General features: G+C 46.7%; 1 protein-coding gene across 4 annotated transcripts in view; it reads right to left on the bottom strand.

Annotated features, from left to right (window-relative positions):
- Positions 1-14,477: 14,477 nt before the first annotated feature.
- The window catches only part of LOC137306168 (guanylate-binding protein 1-like), a 31,309-nt gene continuing 21,053 nt past the window's right edge, over positions 14,478-24,733 (bottom strand). For all 4 annotated transcript variants that reach the window (XM_067975230.1, XM_067975229.1, XM_067975231.1 and 1 more), the window contains exons 11-16: positions 23,006-23,193; positions 20,885-21,127; positions 19,782-20,062; positions 18,723-18,935; positions 17,370-17,472; positions 14,478-15,988 (exon numbers count right to left, since the gene is read on the bottom strand). In XM_067975230.1, coding sequence (XP_067831331.1) covers positions 15,582-15,988; positions 17,370-17,472; positions 18,723-18,935; positions 19,782-20,062; positions 20,885-21,127; positions 23,006-23,193 — 1,435 coding nt within the window. In that variant the 3' untranslated portion in view covers positions 14,478-15,581. The remainder of the gene's footprint in view (positions 15,989-17,369; positions 17,473-18,722; positions 18,936-19,781; positions 20,063-20,884; positions 21,128-23,005; positions 23,194-24,733) is intronic.

Raw genomic sequence — 24,733 nt, 5'->3', positions numbered from 1 at the left:
CAAATCCCTCCATGGCCTCGCCCCCTCCCTATCTCTGTAACCTCCTCCAGCCCTACAACCCTCCGAGACCTCTGCGCTCTTCCAATTCTGGCCTCTTGTGCATCCCCGATTTTCTTTGCTACCATTGGCGGCCGTGCCTTCAGCTGCCTGGGCCCTAAGCTCTGGAATTCCCTCCCTAAACCTCTCCATCTCCCTACCTCTCTCTCCTCCTTTAAAACACTCCTTAATACCTACCTCTTCGACTGTCCTAATATCTCCTTATGTGGCTCGATGTCAAATTTTGTTTGATTTATGCTCCTGTGAAGTGCCTTGGGACATTTTACTATGTTAAAGGCGCTATATAAATGCAAGTTGTTGTTGTTATATTCCAATTCGGGCTGTTTTTGTGTTTTACATCTACAGAGAGGTATTTATTTCTTTTCGTTGCTTTCAATTAATATTTAATGATACATTTGTTTCTCACAGGTGGTGGGATTTCTGTTTTTATCCTGGTGTTTATGATAGCAGGAAAATTGCTGTGAGCGGTATTATTAAACAAACACATCCCCCAAGGCAGCAGGTTCTGCTTCCACTATTTGAACAGAAGAGTCAACCATCTGACTCAAGAGATTTCATTCCTTCCAGCAGCAAGAAAAGAAATTCTAATCCGCACGCTTTCGCTGCTGCTGGAATTGCAATGAGTGCAGTCATTTCCAGACTCACATCCTGCTTTGTTTTAGTGGGAACTGTTCCTGTAACTGGAGCACATTGGGAATGAAACAGGTGGAAATTATACTGTGTTACAGAGCAATATTTCACTCCAAGCTGTAATGTACAGATTCACTTGCAAGTTCTCAGCATCGAGTCAGTGTGCCTTCATTTAATTTGAAATATTGGACTGTTTACTATAGTCAGTGATACTATGGTGTTATTTAAAGTGTGATGCATGCCTTTGACGGAAACCAATGTCTGCTGTTCTCACTTCTCTATTGGACGTCATGCTGCTTGTCAGAACTTGGCCAGTTAGCCCATTGTTTGTGTGTTGACCCGGATAGAAATGGGTGATTGGCTTCTTGGCCATCAATGGCCAGCCAGATATCTCGCTGTTTCCCAACCGCAGTCGCTTAGCAGAAAGCTCGAGTAGATTGGGATCAGGAATGGGAACTGTGACTGGTGGATCTCTTACAGCCTTGGTACATTGAGTCTGACTGAAAGAATATGAATGAATGAATGAAAGACTTGCATTTATTGAGCGTTTTTCATGACCTCAGGACATCCCAAAGCGCTTTATAGCCAATGAAGTATTTTTGAAGCATAGTCACTTGCAATCTAGAAAACGCAGCAGCCAATTTGTGCACAGCAAGATCCCACAAACAGCAATGCGATAATGACCAGATCATCTGTTTTAGTGATGTTGGTTGAGGGATAAATATTGACCAGGACACCGGGAAGAACTCCCCCTGCTCTTCTTCGAAATAGTGCCATGGGATCTTTTACGTCTACTTGAGAGGGCAGATGGGGCCTCGGTTTAAAGTCTGATCCGAAAGACGGCACCTCTGACAGTGCAGCACTCCCTCAGTACCGGCACTGGGAGTGTCAGCCTGGATTATGTGCTCAAATCTCTGGAGTGGGACTTGAACCTACGACCTTCTGACTCTGAGCTGAGAAAGACACCACTGAGCCATGCCTGACACTGTTTTATGCCACTTTGACAAGATGGGAACAGCGCAGCTAAATGGGTGGAAACTCAGGGAAATAATCTCGATAAGGGACCAACCAAACCACAGCAGATCTGAGAGTTAAGTGAGCAAGGATCAAAACAACAGCAGTGGAGAACCAGGACATTGAATATTCTGTTACAGGAAGCTGAACAGTGAATGTGGCTTGAGTAAGTTACATTAGATTGATTGGTTTTGTGACTTTGGTCATTAGATACATCATTCTCTGATTCTGTTTGCAGTAAATATATGCAATTCTTTCTGACTTTAGACATTAAAGGGAACAGTTCTCCATGATTATTGCCTGCTACATCTTTGAATGTTCGATAAACGTGATTTATTTTTTGTAAAATAAGAACACGCTTCTTCACAATGAGTTTAGGATTTAGGTGTAGTGAGAATACGAAAACACTCGCCCTTTATTGTGATGTCACTAACACTTGTCGATCACAGGAAAGATCACCGTTACTAAGGTAGGTAACATCGGAACAACAAGAGGCCATTCAGCCCCTCAAGCCTGTCCTACCGTACAATTAGATCATGGCAGATCTGTATCTTAACTCCATCTACCCACCTTGGTTCCGTAACCCTTAATACCCTTACCCAAGAAAAATCTAACCAATCTCAGTTTTGAAATTTTTAATTGACCCCCAAGTCTCAACAGCATTTTGGGAGAGAGAGTTCCAGGTTTTCACTCCCCTTTATGTGAAGAAGTGCTTCCTGACATCACCTCTGAACGGCCTGGCTCTAATTTTAAGGTTATGCCCCCTTGTTCTGGACTCCCCCACCAGAGGAAATAGTTTCTCTCTATCTACCCTATCGAAGCCTTTAATCATCTTAAAATTACCGTTAAAGGATTCCTTAAGCAGTTGAATACATTATTGCCTGCATTTGTTGATTACATTTCATATTTACGTCAGATATTGGAGTCAATTTTCACTTTTATCCCCCATTTCACATCCGGATTTCCGTTTCCATTGAACTGGTGGCTGATCCGTTTCTCAGCCGGCAGTGAAAGTAAAAATTCGGAAAAGGAAGGACATTGCTGACTTAAAGTGATAATGATATTATTTGGGACAGGTTTGGTCTAAAATGATATGCATTGATTAATACTTCATTGGACGTTAACCACTTATCAATAGCAGGGAAAGAATTAAATAACTGATGTATTTTATTACATTGTTTTTTTATGCATTGACCTCCTTTCCTACTATTCCAGACACCACCCTGCTTCTAACTTTGCTGCCTGTTGCTGCTCACTGTTTCTCTCAGTTTTGGTCTCCTTCTTTATCTCAAGCTTCTGTATCCTTGATCCATTCCTTCAATCTGCCATCGTCCTTCTACAATAAGCAACGGAACCAACAACTTGCATTTATATAGCGCCTTTAACGTAGTAAAACATCCCAAGGCACCTCACAGGAGCGATTATCAAACAAAATTTGACACCGAGCAACAGGAGGACATATTAGGACAGGTGACCAAAAGTTTAGTCAAAGAGGTAGGTTATAGGAGCGTCTTAAAAGAGGAGAGAGAAGCGGAGAGGTTTAGGGAGGGAATTCCAGAGCTAAGCCGAGACAGTTGAAGGCATGGCCGCCAAAGGTGGAGCGATTAAAAGAGGCCAGAGTTGGTGGAGTGCAGAGATCTCGGAAGGTTGGAGGACTGGAGGAGGTTACAGAGATAGGGAGGGGTGAGGCCATGGAGGGATTTGAACACAAGGATGAGAATTTTAAAATCGAGGCGTTCCCAGACGGGGAGACAATGTAGGTCAGCGAGCACAGGGTGGGCTGGGCTCCTTCAGCTCTTCCTGTTTCTTGCTCCAATCATTGTTCCCAGGCTGACCCCGTCTCCCAATCGGCTGCCTTAACCCCCCGTAACCCGTTCAATCCCTCCATCAAATAAGAAAGCCCAGAGTGCGGGGACCAAGGTTACCCCCTCAACCATCAATTCCGCATCACAATATCTGCACCTCCTTCCGCAGGTTAACAAGGCCATTAAAAAAGCAAACCAAGTATTGGAGTTCATTTCTAGAGGGATAGAATTGAAAAGCAGGGAAGTTATGTTAAACTTGTATAGAATCTTGGTTAGACCACACTTGGAGTATTGTGAACAGTTCTGCTCTCCACATTATAAAAAGGGTCTGGGGGCACTGGAGAAGGTGCAAAAAAGATTTATAAGGATGATACTGGAACTGAGAGGTTATAACTATCAGGAAAGATTTAACAGGCTGGGACTCTTTTCTCTAGAAAAGAGAAGACTGAGGGGTGATCTGACAGAGGTCTTTAAGATAATGAGAGGGTTTGATAGGGTAGACGTAGAGAAGGTGTTTCCACTTGTGGGGGAGACCAAAACTAGGGGCCATAAATATAGGATAGTCACTGATAAATCCAATAGGGAATACAGGAGAAACTTCTTTACCCAGAGAGTGGTGAGAGTGTGGAACTCACTCCCACAAGGAGCGATTGAGGCGAATAGCAAAGATGCATTTAAGGATAAGATGCATAAGTACATGAGGGAGAAATGAATAGAAGGATATACAGATAGGGCTAGGTGAAGTAGGGAGGGAGGAGGCTCATGTGGAGCATAAACACCGGCACAGACCAGTGGGCCGAATGGCCTATTTCTGTGCTGTAAATTCTATGTGATTCCACAGCCCATCATCCAATCCCAGGTTAAAATCAGAAGTCATTGAGATTGGTTCACGACCCTTGTTGGTTCTGCGGGTCATCACCCTGTTCTCTCTCAGTCGTTGTCTGCTAAACAACCTCTTCTTCCTTTATTTGTCTATTTCCACCCTTTTTATTCATCACCTTCTATTCACGTCAAACCCACCTGAGGTGTTTTATTTGGTTCCGTTTATTTGTCTCAAATTCATGATTGCTTCTCTTAGATATTTCCTTCAAAAGACATGAGTCGGCTTTGGTTTAGTTTTCAATTCAGGGAGTGTGTTGCAAGATTCAGATTTAAAAACAGTTTTGCCTCTTTCTGAAGTTCCTGAACCACTTTCAGTCAGTTTCTGACTTACCAACACTTATAAGAACACCAGAAATAGGAGCAGGTGTGGGCCATACGGCCCCTCGAGCCTGCTCCGCCACTCATTAAGATCATGGCTGATCTTCGACCTCAACTCCACTTTTCTGCCCAATCCCCATATCCCTTGATTCCCCTACAGTGCAAAAATCTATCAATCTCAGCCTTGAATGAACTGAACGACTCAGCATCCACAGCCCTCTGGGGTAGAGAATTCCAAAGATTCACAACCATCTGAGTGAAGAAATTTCTCCTAATCTAAATGACCGACCCCTTAACCTTAGACCACGCCCCCTAGTTCTAGACTTTCCAGCCAGGGGAAACAACTACTCTGTATCTATCCTGTCAAGCCCTCTCAGAATCTTATGTTTCAATGAGATCACCTCTCATTCTTCTAAACTCCAGAAAATATAGGCCAATTCTACTCAATCTCTCCTCATAGGACAACCATCTCATCCCAGGAATCAATCTAGTCAACCTTGTTACACCACCTCTAAGGCAAGTATATCCTTTCTTTGATAAGGAGACCAAAACTATACACAGTACTCCAGGTGTGGTCTCACCAAAGCCCTGCACAATTGCAGGAAGACTTCCCTTACTCTTGTACTCCAACCCCCTTGCAATAAAGGCCAACATACTATTTGCCTTCCAAATTGCTTACTGTACCGGCATGTTAACTTTCTGTATTTCTTGTACGAGTACACCCAAATGCCTCTGAACACCAACGTTTAATAGTTTCTCACTATTTAAAAAATATTCTATTTTTCTATTCTTCCTATCAAAGTGAATAACCTCACATTTCCCCACATTACATTCCATCTGCCACCTTCTTGCCCACTCACTTAACCTGTCTATATCCCTTTGCAGACTCTTTGGGCAGGGGTGCAGGTTCTCGGCGGGTGGGCAAGCCGCGCCCGGTGAAATTAGTGGGTTTCCCGCGCGATCGTAGCAGGCAACGCACTAATTGGAGCCACTTACCTGCTCCTCCAGGTTCCCCACTGCTGGTCTGCGCGTCGGGCGGGCTGCGCATACGCAGTAAGATCTGTCAGCTGGAGGCGCTCTATTTAAAGGGGCAGTCCTCCACTGACAGATGCTGCAACAAATAGCAAAGATGACTGCATGGAGCAGCCCAGGGGGAAGGCTGCTCCCAGTTTAATGATGCCTCACCCCAGGTATCAATACATGGGGTGAGGAGGAGGGGGAGGACAGAGATCTTCCTCCCGGCGGGCAGGAGGAAGCGGCCTGCCTCTGCCACCAGGAAGGCCTGGCTCGAGGTGGCAGAGGAGGTCACCAGCGCCACCAACATATCGCCCACCTGCACACAGTGCAGGAGGCGGTCCAATGACCCCAGTAGGTCAGCCACAGTGAGTACACGTAGTCTTTCCCCTACACTCCGTCTGCCACATCACCGCCCTCACCCCACATCTCCTTCTGCACTGCCAACACTACTCTGTCACATCACCCCTCATACCCACTCAAACACCATCCTCATCTTACCTGCACCTACTCACCTCGCCAGTACTCACCCCGCCACTACCACGCAACCCAATCCTCATAGAATCTCATGGCTCTATCCCATACTCACCCTCTCGTGCATCTCTCTCACGGCCAGCCTCACTCAACCTGCCACCACCTGTGCTGCAGCCACAGGGCATGCATCACATATGTGCAGTAGGCAGCGTAGGGCAAACGTGTCGTGAGCATGAAGGGGATGCACAAGGGTGTTTGAGGGTTTGTCATGGTTGTTACTTATATTGAATTTCAGAACAACTCACATCACACATTATATTGGCACCATTACTGCCATGTCTTCGCAATTCCTGTCCGGTTTGTGCAATAATGCCCACTCCTGGGTATCACTATGAGGACCCACCACTGATGCCACCCATTGTGTCACTGCAGAGTGGGTGTAGGTGTATTTGCAGGGCTCTTCTGCGCAGACGACTGAGAGACATCAGCGATGTCCCCGGTTGCACCCTGGAAGGCTGCGGAGGAGAAGTTCGGGAGGGCAGTGGTGACTTTGACAGCGACAGGTAGGAAGATGGTGCACGGGCCAGCCAGGAGCAGCTTGGCATGAAAGAGGCTGCAGATGTCCACGGCTACATGTCGAGTGACTCTGAGCCTCCGTGTGCACTGCTGCTTAGCGAGGTCCAGGAGGCTGAGCCTCGGTATGTGGAACCTGTGGCGAGGGTAGTGCCCTTTGCGATGCATCTCTCTCTGCGGTAGCCCTCCCTCCTGCAGTACAGGTGGATGTGTCACAGCACTCTGTTGTGGAGCTCCACGTGTCAGAGGTGGACGGCGTGGATGGCGAGGCTGGTGAGGCTGGTGATGCTGTTCGCCCTCCGAGGAGGTCATGACTGCAGCTACGGCGGCCCCCATCCGCAAGATGTACATCTGAGGGGGTCCGCAAGGTAGGTACATGTCTCCGGACCCCGGGGTAAGTGTGCAGGTTGGTGACTTTGACCGTCAGGAGGAGGGTGGTGGAGGCCAATCTTTGTCCCAAGTGACAGAGTGGCCTCCTGCAATGGGTGAGGGTCTCCCCCCCCCCCCGCCCCCTGTCAAATGGACCTTTGCAGCTGCCACAGGCTGACAGCTGCAACACGTCCATTCGATCTGGGAGTGTTTCCCCCAGTGTGGGAAACAGTCCCATGTTGATCCAAAATCACACACAGTCCCTTAATCAGGTCAGTTAATGACCTGAAATAGCTACATAAATACTCTCAAGTGGCATCCCGCTGGCTTTAATTGCCTGCGGGATTCCCACCAGCGGGGGCTGCGCGCGCACGCCGGCGCGTCAGCGGGGAACCCAGAAGTGGGCGGGATCGAGGCGGGATCCGGTCGGGATCCTGGATTTTACGATTTTCAAGGCCCCCCCGCCGAGAACGCACCCGATAGCGGGTGCTAAAATCGGGCCCTTTATGTCCTCCTCACAACTTACTTTCCCACCTAGCTTTGTATTGTCAGCAAACTTAGATACATTACACTCGGTCCCTTCATTGAAGTCGTTAATAAAGATTGTAAATAACTGAGGCCCGAGCATTGATCCTTATGGCATCCCACTAGTTACAACCTGCCAACCTGAAAATGACCCGTTTATCCCTATTTTCTGTCCATTAACCAATCCTCTATCCATGCGAACATATTACCCCTAACCCCATGAGCCCTTATCTTGTGTAACAACCTTTTGTGTGGCACCTTATCAAATGCCTTTTGAAAATCCAAGTATAATACATCCACTGGTTTCCCCTTATCTACCCAAGATCCAACTCTGCTTTTGTCTTTTGAGAAACCGGATATGTACTTCCCACACGAGCTGTTCCACAAATTCCGTATTTACGGAATCATCCAGGCTAAATTCAGAGAGCAGTTGAAAAGCTAGGTGAAATATCCATTAACAATAATTGTTAAATTATTTAAACGGTAAAAAAATGGGCAAGTTTTCTAAAGTTGGAATACAATTCTGCACCTTCTTGGACAATCAGGCCTTTGCCACAGCGGGTAAAAGGAAACGATTCACTCCTGTCTGGTACTACACGGCCCATGTGGGGGTGTCTCAGTGTCAGCTCCTGTACATGTACAGTACACACTAGGTATGAATTCTAGGCCAGTTGGGATGTTAGTTTTCTCTTGCTCTCTCTGAGTTTGTGTCACTCCTTTTCTCTGATTCTGTGACTGTGTCTGTCTTTTTCTCTCTCTCTGTTACTGTTTCGTTCTCTCAGTCCTTGTCTCTTTCTTTCGCTCTCTCTGTCCCTGTTCTTCTTCTCTCTGTCTCCCTCTCTTTCTTTCCCTCTCCCTCTCCCCATGTCTCTTCCCCTCGTTTTGTCTCTTTCTTTCCCTCTCCTGATCTCTCACACTCTTGCCCCATGTCTTTCTCTCTCCCCTCTTTCTTTCCTTCTCCCTATCTCACTCTCTGTCCCTCAGTTTTTCTTTCTTTCCCTCTCCCTAGCTATCACTCTGTCTCTCTCTCTGCCTTTCTCTCTGTCTTTCCCTCTTGTTATCTCTCACTCTCTGTCTCTCTCCCTCTTTCTTTCCCTCTCCCGAGCTCGCAGTCTCTCTCCATGTCTCATAGCATCATAGAAAGGTTACAGACGGAAGGAGGCCATTCGGCCCATCGAGTCCGTGCCAGCTCTATGCAAGAGCAATCCAGCTAGTCCCACTCCCCCGCCCTTTCCCCGTAGACCTGCAAGTTTTTTCCTTTCAAGTACTTTTGAAGGCCATGATTGAATCTGCCTCCACCACCTGCTCAGGCAGTGCATTCCAGATCCTAACCGCTCGCTGTGTAAAAAAGTTTCTCCTCATGTCACCTTTGCTTTTTTTGCCAATCACCTTAAATCTATGTCTTCTGGTCCTTGATCCTTCTGCCAATGGGAACAGTTTCTCTCTATCTATTCTGTCTAGACCCTTCATGATTTTGAATACCTCTATCAAATCTCCCCGCAACCTTCTCTGTTCCAAGGAGAACAACCCCAGCTTCTCCAGTCTATCCACGTAACTAAAGTCTCTCATTCCTGGTATCATTCTAGTAAATCTCTTCTGCACTTTTTCTAAGGCCTTCACATCTTTCCTGAAGTGCGGTGCCCAGAACTGGACACAATACTCCAGTTGTGGCCGAACCAGTGTTTTGTAAAGGTTCATCGTGACTTCCATACTTTTGTACTCTATGCCTCTATTTATAAAGCCCAGGATCCCGTATGCTTTTTTAACCACTTTCTCAACCTGCCCTGCCACCTTCAACGATTTGTGCACATAAACCCCCAGATCTCTGTATTCCTATACGCCTTTTAGAATTGTGCCCTCTAGTTTATATTTCCTCTCCTCGTCCTTCCTACTGAAATGTATCACTTCGCATTTTTCTGCATTAAATTGCCATCAGCCTGTCTATATCCTCTTAAAGTCTATCACTATCCTCCTCACTGTTTACTACCCTTCCAAGTTTTGTGTCATCTGCACATTTTGAAATTGTCCCCTGTGCACCCAAGTCCAAGTCATTAATATATATCAAGAAAAGCAGTGGTCCCAGCACTGACCCCTGGGTAACACCTCCCTCCAGTCCGAAAAATAACCGTTCACCACTACTCTGTTTCCTGTCCCTTAGCCAATTCTGTATCCATGTTGCTACTGCCCCCTTTATTCCATGGGCCGCAATCTTGATAATAAACTTACCGTGCGGCACTTTATCAAACACCTTTTGAAAGTCCATATTCACTACATACACTGCATTGCCCTCATCGACCCTCTCTGTTACCTCATCAAAAAGCTCCATCAGGTTTGTTAAACACGATTTGCCTTTAACAAATCCGTGCTGGTTTTCCCTAATCAATCCACACTCGTCCAAGTGACTATTAATTCTGTCCCGGATTATTGTTTCTAAAAGTTTCCCCAAAAGGCTCTTACTCTCTTTTTTTGCCTCTCCCTATCTCTCATTCTGTCTCTCTCTCTTTCTTTCCTTCTAATTATCTTTCACTCTCTGTCTCTCTCCCCTTGTTTCTTTCCCCCCACCTCCTCTCTCTCCGATCTCTCTCTCTCTCCCTCTGGTCACAGTTTCATATCATGAAGCAAAACCGTGAAGCTCAGGAGCAAACTGGTTTGAATTTGATATTTTTAATCCTACATTAATTTGATCCTCAGCTCATGTGACAAATCCATCCTGATAATAATTATGGCCAGAATTATGGGATGACTCACCCACACTCTGGGCAGGACCCAGCCTGTTTCTGATCAGTGTGCTTAGTCCCATACACCCTGGGGAATGGGCTCAGTCACCCATCTCCTGTCTCTCGGAAATGTTTCACACATTTCAACTCTCACCAGTCAGACTGGCGATTGTGTGTTGACGAGGACGAGGGCTGGTAATAGTTTGAGACCCAGTGAGGAGGTGAGAACGGAGCAGCAGGGAATGATCGCAGAACAATCGGGCCCACCAGCTCACTCTCTGATCCGTGTGTCCGGGACAATACACAACACCTCAGCTCCAGACCAGGAACAGGGAGCTGGTGTTAAAGGGGCCCTGTCCTCACAAACTGCTGGAACTGGGGGATGGAAAACAGGCTTGGGTCTCAGGTGGTGTTATAGGGGCTCGGTGCCTCATAGAAACAATGATTTATATTAAAGAGCAGGGCTCTGCTCCATCACAGCCTGATACAGCACACGGCAGAGTAACGCACTCTCTAAACCGTGCCATTAAATACTCCCACAGCAAGTACAGCACCGGTTAGATACAGAGTAAAGCTTCCTCCACACTGTCCCATCAAACACTCCCAGGGCAGGTACAGGGTTAGATACAGAGTAAAGCTCCCTCTACACTGTCCCATCAAACACTCCCAGGGCAGGTACAGGGTGTTAGATACAGAGTAAAGCTCCCTCTACACTGTCCCATCAAACACTCCCAGGGCAGGTACAGCATGGGTTAGATACAGAGTAAAGCTCCCTCTACACTGTCCCATCAAACACTCCCAGGGCAGGTACATAAATGCAAGTCTATTTTTCTTTTCTTTATTTCTCCCTCTGTTTCTCTCCTTCCATCCCTATCTCTTTCTCTTGTTCTCTGGTACTCTCTCTCTGTTACTCCGTCTCCATCCCTTTCCTTCCCATTCTCTGTTACTCCCTCTCCATCTTTATCTCCAGCTCCCTGTTACCATCTCTCCATCGGTCTGTTACACTCTCTCCACCGTTCTGTTCATCTCTCTCCATCGCCCTCTGTGACTCATAGAAAGTTACGGCCATTCGGCCCATTATGTCCCTGCTGGCCGAAAAAGTGCAATCCAGCTTAATCCCACTTTCCAGCACTTGATCCGTAGCCCTGTAGGTTACGGCACTTCAAGTGCACATCCAAGTACTTTTTAAATGAGTTGAGGGTTTCTGCCTCTACCACCCTCTCAGGCAGTGAGTTCCAGACCCCCACCACCCTCTGGGTGAAAACATTTCTCCTCAGCTCCCCTCTAATCCTTCTACCAATTACTGTAAATCTATGGACCCTGGTCACTGACCCCTCTGCTAAGGGAAATAGGTCCTCCCTATCCACCCTATCTAGCCCAGTCATAATTTTATATACCTCAATTAAATCTCTCCTCAGCCTCCTTTGTTCCAAAGAAAACAACCCAAGCCTATCCAATCTTTTCTGATAGCTAAAATTCTCCAGCTCTGATAACATCCTCATAAATCTCCTTCGTACCCACTAGTGCAATCACATCTTTCCTGTAATGTGATGACCAGAACTGTACGCAGTGGGAACTGTGTCCTAACTAGTGTTTTATACAGTTCCAGCATAACCTCCCTGCTCTTATATTCTATGCCTCGGCTAATAAAGGAAAGTATCCCGTATGCCTTCTTAACCACCTTATCTATCTGTCCTGCTACCTTCAGGGATCTGTGGACATGCATTCCAAAGTTCCTCTGCACCTCTCAGTATTCTATTTAATTGTGTATTCCCTTGCCTTGTTTGCCCTCCCCAAATGCATTACCTCACACCTCTCTGGATTGAATTCCATTTGCTGCTTTTCTGCCCACCTGACCAGTCCATTGATATCTTCCTGCAGTCTACAGCTTTCCTCCCCACTATCAACCACACGGTCAATTTTTGTATCATCTGCAAACTTCTTGATCAAGCCCCCTACATTCAAGTCCAAATCATTAATATATACCACAAAAAGCAAGGGACCTAGTACTGAGCCTTGTGGAACCCCACTGGAAACAGCCTTCCAGTCGCAAAAACACCCATCAACTATTACCCTTTGCTACCTGCCACTGAACCAATTTTGGATCCAACTTGCCACTTTCCCTTGGATTCCATGGGCTTTTAGTTTTTTGACCAGTCTGCCATGTGGGACCTTGTCAAAAGACTTGCTAAAATCCATCCACATCAAATGCATTACCCTCATCGACCCTCCTTGTTACTTCCTCAGAAAATTCAATCAAGTTAGTCAGATATGACCTTCTTTTAACAAATCCATGCTGACTGTCCTTGATTAACCCGTGCCTTTCTAAGTAACGATGTATGCTGTCCCTCAGAATTGATTCCAATAATTTGCCCACCATCGAGTTTAGACTGACTGGCCTGTAATTACTCGGTCTATCTCTTTCTCCCTTTTTAAACAACGGTACAACGTTAGAAGTCCTCCAATCCTCCGGCACCACGTCTGTAGCCAAGGAGGATTGGAAAATGATGGTCAGAGCCTCTGCTATTTCCTCCCTTGCTTCTCTTAACAGCCTGGGATACATTTCATCCGGGCCTGGCGATTATCTACTTTCAAAGATGCTAAACCCCTTAATACTTCATCTCTCACTATGTTTATCCCATCCAATATTTCACACTCCTCCTCCTTAACTACAATGTCTGCATTGTCCCCCTCTTTTGTGAAGACAGACGCAAAGTATTCATTTAGAACCATGCCCACATCTTCCACCTCCGCACACAGGTTACCTTTTTGGTCTCTAATAGGTCCTTCTCTTTCCTTCGTTATCCTCTTACTCTTTATGTATTTATAAAAGATCTTTGGATTTTACTTGCCAGTATTTTTCATGCCCTCTCTTTGCTTTCCTAATTTCCTTTTTAATTTCACCCCTGCACTTTCTATACTCCTCTAGGCTTTCTGTAGTATTGAGTTCTCATAATCTTCCCTTTTTTGCTGTATCCTACTCTGTATGCTCCTTATCATCCAGGGAGCTCTAGATTTGGCAGTTCCACCCTTTTTCTTTGTGGGAACATGTTTACTCTGAACCCTTGAATCTCTCCCACTGCTCTGACATTGATTTACCTTCAATTAGCTGTTTCCAGTCCACTTTTGCTAAATCACTTCTCAGCTTAGTAAAATTGGCCTTTCCCCAATTGAGAACTTTTACTCCTGTTCTATCTTTGTCCTTTTCCATAACTTTGCTATGTGGGATCTAAAAGGGAATTTAAAAAGAGGTTTTGAAGGGGTTTTATAAAAACAGGGTTTAAAAAAGGTTTAAAAGGTGTTAAAGATGTATAAAGCATTTAAAAAGGTTTTTTTTAAAAAGGGTTTAAAAAGGGATTTAAATGGAGTTTAAAAATGGAGATTAAAAAAAGTTTAAGAGGGTTTAAAAAGGGGATTTAAATGGAGTTTACAAAGAGGGTTTAAATGGAGTTTGTAAAAGAGGTTTAAAAAGGAGTTTAAAAAGAGGGTTTAAAAAGGGGATTTAGAAGGAGGTTGAGGGAAGTGACCTCACCACACAGACATAAACGGCGCTGCCTCGTCCCTCCGCCATCTTGCCAATACCCAGAAGTAACCTCACCTCCACCGCCTCTCCGGGGCGCAGGGTCACAATGTCAGGTGCCTCGAACTCCCAGAGTGCAGAGCGCCCCGAGCTGTACATCGATGGGGTCTTTTCTGCGCCGCGTTGTGGGAAGGTGGGGCCGCCATTGGCCCTGAACACGTTCCCATCCCTTTGAACCCCTTCTCCACCCTCCGAACACCATCCCCACCCCTGAACCCCTTCCCCCACCCCCTGAATGCTTTGCTCACCTCCTTAACCCCTCCCCTCCCCTGGACCCCTTACCCACCCAGTGAAACCCTCCCCCCTCCCCTGAACCCCTTCCCCGCCCTCTGAACCTTGTGAATGTGATGAGGGCTTTGTATAAACTGAAGACACTCAGTATTAATGGTGACCACAGTCCACTCGCCCTTTGGTAAAATGAACCTCTCTAATTTATGATTCCCAAATCATGTTAAAATGCGACTGTTCCTTGTATTATGTGACCTCCGGCAACACAGACTTGTGGAAAACTCATGCTCACACATTTAATAACAACCATTTAATGAACGAATCCACACGACACGTGGTCACTGTTGTAATGTAGGAAATGCAGCAGCCAATTTGTGCAAAGCAAGCTCCCACAATGTGATAACGGCCAGATAATCTGTCTTAGCGATGTTGGTTGAGGGATAAATATTGGCCAGAACACCAGGGAGAACTCTCCTGCTCTTCTTTGACGACCGCCTGAGAGGGCGGACGGGGCCTCGGTTTAATGTCTCATCCGAAAGACAGCACCTCCGACGGTGCGGCACTCCCTCAGTACTGGCACTGGGAGTGTCAGCCTGGATTATGGGCTGACGTCTCTGGAGTGGGGCTCGAACCCACGACCTTCTGACTCAAGGCGAGAGTGAAACCCACTGAGACACGGCTAACACTGTACAACATTATAAACACTGTAAACACAAACTATTTCAGGGGCCAAGTCGCAGGGACACACTGGGGTGTAGATGCTTTTCCACTCTCACTCCTCAATGAGCCCAGTCACTCTCTCAGGGTCCTTCCCTCAGACTGGGACTGACCTGAGCTCGAACAGGAACAGAAAAAGGCCCTAAATTCAATCCCCAGATAAAAAGGTGCTTGGATATAAAGGCCCGTACTGGGCAGCTCTGTGTGAACGGATTCCATTTGTTTCAGTCTAGTCCAGGGATTGGACACCAACACTGGCCAGAAAAAACATGGTGCTGTTTCTGGGATCTTGCTGTGTGCAAAATGGCTGGCTCATTTGCCTACATAACAGTGACTTCATCTCAAAAAGGTAATCCAGTGAATCTGAAGTGCTTTGGGACATCCAGAGGATGTGAAAGGTGCTATATAAATGAAAGTTCCTTCCTTCTTTAATAAACAGTAAAATCACTCAACCCGTATCTACGCTCTGAGTTGGTGGCGAATTGTGTGGCCTGTAGAGCATTATATAAGGAAAGGTTCATTGTGGACCAGTCCCTTGCTATCTCTTCCTACATTAGTGAATCACGGTTTGGGGGATAAGATCTCTGTTTGGGGGACAGTTTTGCCCCTCTGGATACAATCCCTGATCAACATCCCCCAACTCCAGCACCAATGAGAAGCCAAGGGTGCAACTCACTCTCAGAAGAATTTTTTGAACAAATTTACTGCTAATTTGGCACCGAAAGGGATGAGTTTGGAAAAACCAGGCAGGACCAGAGTCGCAGTGTCGAGCGCCAGGTCCACGAATGAAGGGGATTCGGTGTCTTCCCGTTGCTTCCTCAGGGAGTCTATCTCCCTCTGCATGTCACGCACACGGTCCTGAAATCCCTCTTGCTTCAGGTTTTCCTGCTCCAGTAACCTTTGCTTCAGGACCTTCTCGTGCTCCTGGACCAAGCTGATCCGGTCCTGCTCCGCTTTCTCTCGCAGTTGCTGCAGGTGCTCGGCCATCGTCCGTCTCTCCTCCTCCAGAATCTGCTGGGTAGCTCGTTCCTCCTCTTCCTTCGCTTTCCGTTCCTGCTCCGCCATTTCCGCCCTCTCCCGTGAGGCTGGTCAAAGGAAAAAAAAAACATCGAGGAATAAGTTAGAAAGGTCAGTGCTCCGGTCCCACCAAGCCTTGGGCACATTTCAATCCAGCTGCCCAACCTCAAATGTAATAACGGCCCAATCATTAAATAAGACCCAAAAGTTACCATGACAACTGTAGCTAGGCTCCCCTTCATTCTCGATTAAACTATTTACCACATTATCGCTGAGCGACTAGAACAAGTCTTCCCAGGGCAGTGCTCGTCAATGGGGACATCTCCCAGAGCCTTGTGTCTAGGTGCGGGAGTACAATCTACATTGAGATTATAGTGTCAGCCGAGGCCCAGTGGGTCTCACTCTCACCTCTGAGTCTGAACATCGTGGTTTCGAGCCCCACTCCAGAGACTTGAACCCATAATCCAGGCTGACACTCCCAGTGCCAGTACTGAGGGAGTGCTGCACTGTCGGAGGTGCCGTCTTTTGGATGAGCTGTTAAACCGAGGTCCCGTCTGACCCTCTCAGATGGATGTAAAAGGTCCCATGGCCTTTCGAAGAAGAGCAGGGGAGTTCTCTCCGTTGTCCTGGTCATTATTTATCCGTCGACCAACGTCATTAAAACAGATTATCTGCTCATTATCTCACTGATGTTTGTGGGAGCTTGCTGTGCATAAATCAACTGCTGCGTTTCCTACATTACAACAGTGTCTACAATTCAAGAAGTTTATAAGATATTAAGGGGAACAGATAGGGTGGATAGAGAGAAACTATTTCCGCTGGTTGGGGATTCCAGGAGTAGGGGCACAGTCTAAAAATTAGAGCCGGACCTTTCAGGAGTGAGATTAGAAAACATTTCTACACACAAAGGGTGGTAGAAGTTTGGAACTCTCTTCTGCAAACGGCAATTGATGCTAACTCAATTGCTAAATTTCAATCTGAGATAGATAGCTTTTTGGCAACCAAAGGGATTAAGGGATATGGGCCAAAGGAGTTAGATCACAGATCAGCCATGATCTTATCAAATGGCGGAGCAGGCACGAGGGGCTGAATGGCCTACTCGTGTTCCTATTTAATTGTCTGTTTAGCGTTTTGGGATGCCATGAGGACGTGAAAGGCGCACACGTTACCGACTCTGAGTTCTTTGCTTTACACCAGGCGCCATTCACCAGCACCGAGATTACTGACATTGATCGCAAGGGGGAAAGAGAGAGAGCAGTGGGGGAAGGAGCAGGGGGGAGTGGGACTAATCTTTCAAAGAGTTGGCACAGGCACGATGGGCCGAATGGCCTCCATTCTGCGCTGTAAGATTCTATGGTTCTAAAGATATTTGAAAAGGTAGACGCTGAGAAGGAGAAGGACCGTTGACCCAGTCTGATGGGTCGACTGTTCTGTTTTTGTGAACTGTACCTGCGAGCTCTTTCTCTCTCGCTGTCAGGTTTATGTCGGCCTGTCGAAGGGATTCCGAGAGTTGCTCCTTACGTTCCAGGAATGTACGAAGAACTTGCTCGGCCTGTAAAGCGAATGGGTTTTTGTTTTAAAGAAGTTTGTATCCTTCAACAATGGGAGTGAGGAACCGATGGGAGAGGTCAAAGGACAGAGGGCAGGGGGCAGGACAGCCCCAGTCGGAGAGAAGGCCGTGGTGGGGGGGGAACCTGAGGTAAATCAAGTTGTAGCCATTAGGCGGCACCAAGCTTCGGTTTATAAAGTCTTTACATCGAAGAGGAAGTGAAAGTGGAGGGAGCTGAGGGATCCGCAGTTTGGAGTCCTGGAAAGGAATGAGTTTGAGTCTGAGACTCTGTCGTGAGTTTTGATTTCAATGCCTGTTAATAAAACATACGGGATCTTGGGCTTTATAAATAGAGGCAGAGAGTATAAAAACAAAGAAGTTACGCTAAACCTTTATAAATTCACTGGTTACGCTCCAGAAGTCCAATTCTGGGCACCACACTTTAGGAAGGATGTCAAAGCCTTGGAGAGGATGCAGAGGAGATTTACTAGAACGGTCCCAGGGATGAGGGACTTCAGTTATGTGGAGAGACTGGAGAAACTGGGGTTGTTCTCCTCAAAGCAGAGACGGTTAATTTAATAGAGGTGTTTAAAATTCTGAGGAGTTTTGATAGGGAAAAACTGTTGCCATTGGCAGGAGGGTCGGTAGGCAGAGGACACAGAATTAAGATAATTGACAAGAGAACCAAGGGGGAGATGAGGAGACATGATTCAAGTGAATGGTGGAATAGGCTCGAGAGGCTGAATGGCCTCCTCCTCTTCCTATGCAACAGTCTTGAGGGGCTGAATGGCCTCCTCCTGTTCTTCTGGTCATTAAGGACAATGGGGTATATTTGAAACTTGCCGCCCAGGTCTATTAATGAACCTTGCACCTCAGCCTACCATTATAGAAACAGCTCAATTCCCATTTCCACTGAGATCAGTTTCTCACCTCGGGGCAAAAAGTTGAAAATCTACCCCACGGTTTCAGACACGGGCTGGGAGTATTTCTCAATCTGGGTTAGGAGAATGGAGATAAAGAGGCTCGAAAGGGATATGGGGATCGGGCAAGAAAGTGGAGTTGAGGTCGAAGATCAGCCACGATCTTATTGAATGGCGGAGCAGGCTCGAGGGGCCGTATGGCCTGCTCCTGCTTCTATTTCTTATGTTCTTATGAACGAACCCAACATTTGGCTGGGCTCCTCCTGGTCAACATCAAATGCTTCTGGATCCCCTCAAATAATCCAGCAACGTTCCTGGCATTCCAACACATACCTGGACTCCTTTCCCTGGTGTAGCTCGGTATTTCTCAACCAGCAATTCCTTGTCCTTCTCAAACTCTGCGTATCCTCCTGATTTTGTGTACGACCCATTCTTGATCTTATCTTCCATCGGAACTCCCAGCTCCAATATGATGGCGTTCGATTTGTCCACAGATTCTTGGAAGTTCTTCTTGCACACGGCCGCATATATTTCAGCCACTGCATTCTGTTATCAACAAGGACACAAGATGCTTACACCAAGATCGCAGTGTTATCGAATAAATAATAAAGGATTTTAACATTTACATTCTAGACTCACTCTATGCTGTGTTCACAATACGACCTCTCCTCAACCTCCAAGTCAAGTCCATTGTCCTACCTTCTCCCACTCAGCAACACAGGAAAAAAAATGCCTGAAGGATATTCAGTTACTTTAACTTGTAACATTAATTGTTTCAAGCTCAATAATATCTTCCATCTGCATGCACTTCCTGTCTACAAATCATCGCTTCCTGTGGCAAGCTGCAGTCAACTTTTCCCCATTCTCTTTATAATGGAAAAGTCTGCACTGGGAGTGTCGGCCTGGATTTTGTGCTCAAGTCTCTAGAGTGGGGACTCGAACCCACGACCTTCTGACTCAGAGGTGAGAGTGCTACCCACGGAGTCACGGCTGACGCCTACAGTCTCCGGACCATGCACCATTTAGAAAAAATAATTTAACAGAAAAAACATTGCCAACTGGTGAATCTCCCATGGTCAGTTACACACACAAGATGATGACGGAGTGCGGAGAAAGACTTCAGCCACTCACTCCACAGAGACACCTAGTGGCCAGAGCCTGTCGCTACATCGTGACAGTTAACATAACAAAATTGAGTGGGAGATGTTGACATCGGAATTTACAATGAAAAATGTTGTGACAAATGCTTGATCAAAAATCGTAAGTAATGTTTATGGAGAGAAAAAGTTTTCCAATATCCAGAAATATTATATCAAAAATGATCAACTGATCCTTCCAAAGACATAACTCAACAGGTCCAGGTGACCGTAGCAACGATACAACTTAAATTACCATTAGTTCCTGCTGATACTTCTGCCCTTCATCCTTGAAGCAGCGTTCCATGAAGAGGTGTAGGGACTCTGACTGGCACTGATGATGAACCTCCAATAGTTCCTGCAAGGTTCCCGTCGGGAGCTGGACCAGTTTTCCCATCTGTTCCTCGTAGGCCTTGGTCGCTTCGCTGACCGCGGCCGAGTTCTCGATCTGTGCCAACGCATGGACCGCGCTCTCCAGACACGGAATCTTCCCGCTGCGGATAGCGTCCACGTAGGTGACTGCCAGGGTTCCCAGCACTGAGGGAGAGAGGCACAGGATGGGGGAACTATTGGCGTCAACAATACACAATGTTTCTCCTGGACATATTTTGTGATAGTTTCCTTTAAACACCGAGTGTTAATCACCTGCGATGTGAGTGATTCAGTGGATGAGAATCTCCCTTTAACCATGTGTGCTCTGAAAGTCAGTGGTAGTTCAACAGACTCCCATCATATATCTATCCTAACCCTCCATCATGCCCTCAGCACTCACTCTCAAAGCTGCTGAGGTGCATCATAAGTTTGATCGTACTTCAATCCAATTGCATCAAATCTCCACAGTTTGTGGAGAAAGACTAAGGGGGGGAAGGGGGGGGAAGGTTTTGACAGGCTGCCTGATTTTCACGTCTAGCGATTTGAATGCAAGTGACGATCGGGCGGTTTCTGTAACGGGCGCAGACCCACTAACGCCAGTTTGATTCCCGGGCGTGAGCTGGGAAACCCACCCCCTTGTCTCCCACGACCTTCTGACTCAGAGGTGAGGGGGCTACCCACTGAGCCAGGGCTGACACCGCAACGAGGTGCGAAGAACTAATTGAACTGCCCGAAACAGTCGGGGCAATTAATCCGTTATCCGCAGTGCCCTTGTAATCGAAGCCTGTGGTACGGACAGATGGTTGGCGCATTTCCCCAATATAGAGGACTGCCCGTGACCAGAGCGGACGGTGTAAGTGGTGGGGACCGCGGTAATATCAGTGACCCACACTGTCCCTCTCCATCACGCACATCCAATCTCTGCCATCTCTTGGTTTATCCTTCCAATCCAACTTACCGTCCTGAACTATTAGCTCAGGGACTTACATCTCCCGTTGACCATGTGGCCCCCTTTCAGTCTCTTGATCTGCGCCGTGCTGTAGACGTAAGTCACAAAAGCACGGGCCTGTTTCACGAAGGCTGGATCCAGGCCGGAGTCCGCAATCAGATCCATGTTTCTCATCACTTCCTTATCAGCCGGTCTGTCAAACACAAAACATTTCCGGGTTGGGAAGTATTCCCGGATGCACTCCCTGGGCAGGTTAAAATCCTGAACTTTTTTACTTGAGCCTGGGGGGGAAAGAAAAAATACGAAACAAAATCAATTTTTAAAAAGCTAAAGCTAAAGCTGTACAAATCAGGATTGTCTGCCGGGGCTCAGTGGGTCTCACTCTCGCCTGAGTCAGAAGGTCGTGGGTTCGAGTCCCACTCCAGAGACATGAGCCCCATAATCCCAGTGCAGTACTGAGGGAGTGCTGCACTGTCAGAGGTGCCGTCTTTCAGATGAGCCGTTAAACCAAGGCCCTGTCTGCCCTCTCCAGTTGACGTAACAGATCCCACGGCCACTATTCGAAGTGGAGCAGGGGGAGTTCTCCCCGGTGTCCTGGCCAATATTTATCCCTCAATCAACATCAATAAAACAGATTTTCTGGTCATTATCACATTGCTGTTTGTGGGAGCTTGCCGTGTGCAAATTGGCTGCTGCATTTCCTACATTATAAGAGTGACACCACTTCAAAAGTACTTCATGGACTGTAAAATGCTTTGGGATGTCCTGAGGTCGTGATAGACGCTGTACAAATGCATGTCTTTCCGATCACCAGTTCGGACACAGTTAGAATATTGTGCCTAGTTCTGGGCGCCTTACTTTGGGAAAGATGTCAAGGTCACGGAAAGGGTGCAGGAGAGATTCCCTGTGATGATCCCAGGGGTGAGGGGCTGGCGTTAAGAGAGACTAGAGAAACTGGGAGCTCTTTTCATCGGAACAAAGATCACTAAGAGGAGATCGGAGAGAGGGGTTCGAAATGGTGAAGAGATTTGATCAAGTGAGTCAGTAACTAGAGGCTAGAAATTGAAGATCATTACTGAAGGAACAAAGAGAGAGGTTAGGAGAATTTTCTCACGCAGGGAGCTGTTAGGGCATGGAATGCATGACTGGAAACACTGGGGGAAGTAGGATACATAATAGCTTTCAAAGGAGAAGTGGACAAATAATTGAAACAATTTTTTTTAAAAAGGTTACGGGGAAAGGGCTAAGGGAACAGTTCATTTCGAGAGAGGGGACAAGCGTGTTGGATCAAATGGGGAAATGGCAGGGGAACAGGACTAAGGGACAACTCCTTCACAGAGAGGGAGTATTGTTAGAGAAAGTAGATTGGAACTGTTGTCTCTGTCCCAGGAATTAAGGTTGTAAATGCAGAGTTTTACAAATTTTATTCAAGGAATTGACGCTCACGGCGATGCAAAGGCTGTGGGAGACCTCGAGTTACAATTGCCGAGCTCAAGCTGCAGGGTGACTAACCCTCGATCTCTAAAACTTCCTCACAATGGTCTCGCTTTAAAAGCTCAGCTAAAGGGCCCTTAACATCACCTCCTCCATGATCTCAACTCCTGGTTTACATTGACTTACATCAGCTCAACATTCCCGAGAGTGGGTCCCGGGATATTAGGAGCTGAAAGATTCCACAGCACAGTCTCAGGTCTGAACATGAGCCACCTTATCTGTTTACATCTACAGAAAAGTATAAACATTTAGTCCATTAGAAGGACAGAGCTTTCAAACACCAGCTTACATTGGGCTGTCTGACTGACATTCTCCAGACACTAGTTGCTTCAACAACTCTCTGGGAGAAGATGCTTTTGACCCACAAAATGGAGTCTTGAATAAACCCTTCCTGCACGTGTCCCTAACAGGTACATGAATGTTGGACCAAATGGAGATGGGGCAGGTGAATGGGACTGAGTGGCTAGCTCGATCAGAGATGGGCTGAAGGGCCTGCTCTGCGTGGCTACATTCTCTGATTCTAACTAAGGATTGACCAGAGGCAATTGGTACACATGGGGGAGGGGATTCAACTGGTGGGACACTGAACGATCGAAGAGGTTTCTAACTCTGGATAACACTACTGGTTCCTGCCGTCTCTTGGCTGCCGATTTCCCCGGGCTTACCGTGCTTCAGTTTGAGAGCGTTGTCCAAGTAATCGTCCGAAGACACATCTCTGTCGTTCATCTTCAGCTCCAGGGTGAAATCTCGAACTGACCACACAAAGGCCGGGAAGAATCGGACAAACTCCAACGATTCATCGACCCCGCCCGCTGATTTCACTTTGATGAGCTCAGTCAGTTCCGTGACGTAACTGAGAAACAGCTAAGGATCGGGTTTACCGACGGGTACAAGAGAATCAGTGACCATGAATCAAGGACCTATCTCCTCTCATAGCCATAAGCAATGGGATTGAAACAGCAGGAAATTTTTGCTCCAGGAAAGTGTCAATTTATTAATAAGGCTCCAGATATTCATTCTTGGGATGTGGGGCTCACTGGGCAAGGCCGGCATTTATTACCCATCCCTACTTGCCCTGCCCTGAGAAGGCAATGTTAGGCCTTCTTATTCAACCATAGCGATGTGCTTGCTAGGCCACTTCAGAGGGCAATTAAGAGTCAACCACATTGGTGTAGGGACTGGTGTCACATATAGGCCCAGACTGGGGAAGGATGGCAGGTTTCCTTCCCTAAAGGGACATTAGTGAACCAGTTGGGTTGTTACGACAATCCGACAGCTTCACAGTCACCTTTACTGGTACCAGTTTATTCATTTCCAGATGTTTAAAAACCGAATTGAAATCCGCAAACCGTCCATGGTGGGATTTGAAATCAAATTCTCTGCGTTACCTGTCCGGGCCCCCGCGTTACCTGTCCAGGAAAATAACCATTACATTACCTCAGTTACTCTTCTGCACTTTGATTTTAGAAAACTGGACATGTAATCTGGAAGGACAGTAAACCCAGTGGGTTAGAACCTACCAGAACCTCAGGAATTGACCAATAATAGTTCTATTTTAACCTGGCCACCAGTTGGTGTGAAGGGCCAGAACCCAGAAGGGGTTTGTTAAGCGGTAACGTCCAGCTCCCATTCTACAAGGCAGATTCTAAAAGTAAATTGTCTGCCATGGCTCAGTGGGTCTCACTCTTGCCACTGAGTCAGAAGGTCGTGGGTTTGAGCCCCACTCCAGAGACCTGAGACCATAATCCCGGCTAACACTCCCAGTGCAGTACTGAGGGAGTGCTGCACTATCGGAGGTGTCGTCTTTTGGATGAGATGTTAAACCGAGGCCCTCTCAGGTGGACGTAAAAGATCCAACGGCCACTATTTCGAAGAAAAGCACGGGAGTTCTCCCCGGTGTCCTGGGCCAATATTTATCCCTCAACCAACATCACAAACAGATGAGATGGTCATTATCACATTGCTGTTTGTGGGATCTTGCTGTGCGCAAATTGGCTGACATGCTTCCTACATTACAACAGAGACTACACTTCAAAAGTACTTCATTGGCTGTAAAGCGCTTTGGGACATTCTGAGGCCGTGAAAGTTGCTATATAAATGCAATCTTTCTTTCTTTTAAAATGGTGGCTGTGGCCAAAATAATATCTTGAGTCACGATCAGGTAATATCATTCCATGCACCGGGATTATCCCTGTACATAAGAGAAGTTCACCAGTTTAATCCCTCTCATCTTTTCTGGCTTTGGATACGTTGTCCTAGTAATCATTCTACATCAGAGTCGGGATCAAGTGACTAATGGACCATGAAGGGCATCATAATTTACCAGAATGGTCCCAGGGATGAGGGACTTCAGTCATGTGGAGAGAGACTGGAGAAGCTGGGATTGTTCTCCT

Source organism: Heptranchias perlo, chromosome 42 (genome assembly GCF_035084215.1).
Source record: "Heptranchias perlo isolate sHepPer1 chromosome 42, sHepPer1.hap1, whole genome shotgun sequence".
Lineage (NCBI taxonomy): Eukaryota > Metazoa > Chordata > Chondrichthyes > Hexanchiformes > Hexanchidae > Heptranchias > Heptranchias perlo.
Note: the sequence above shows the minus strand (reverse complement) of the source record. Positions and strands in the feature narration are given on the sequence as shown.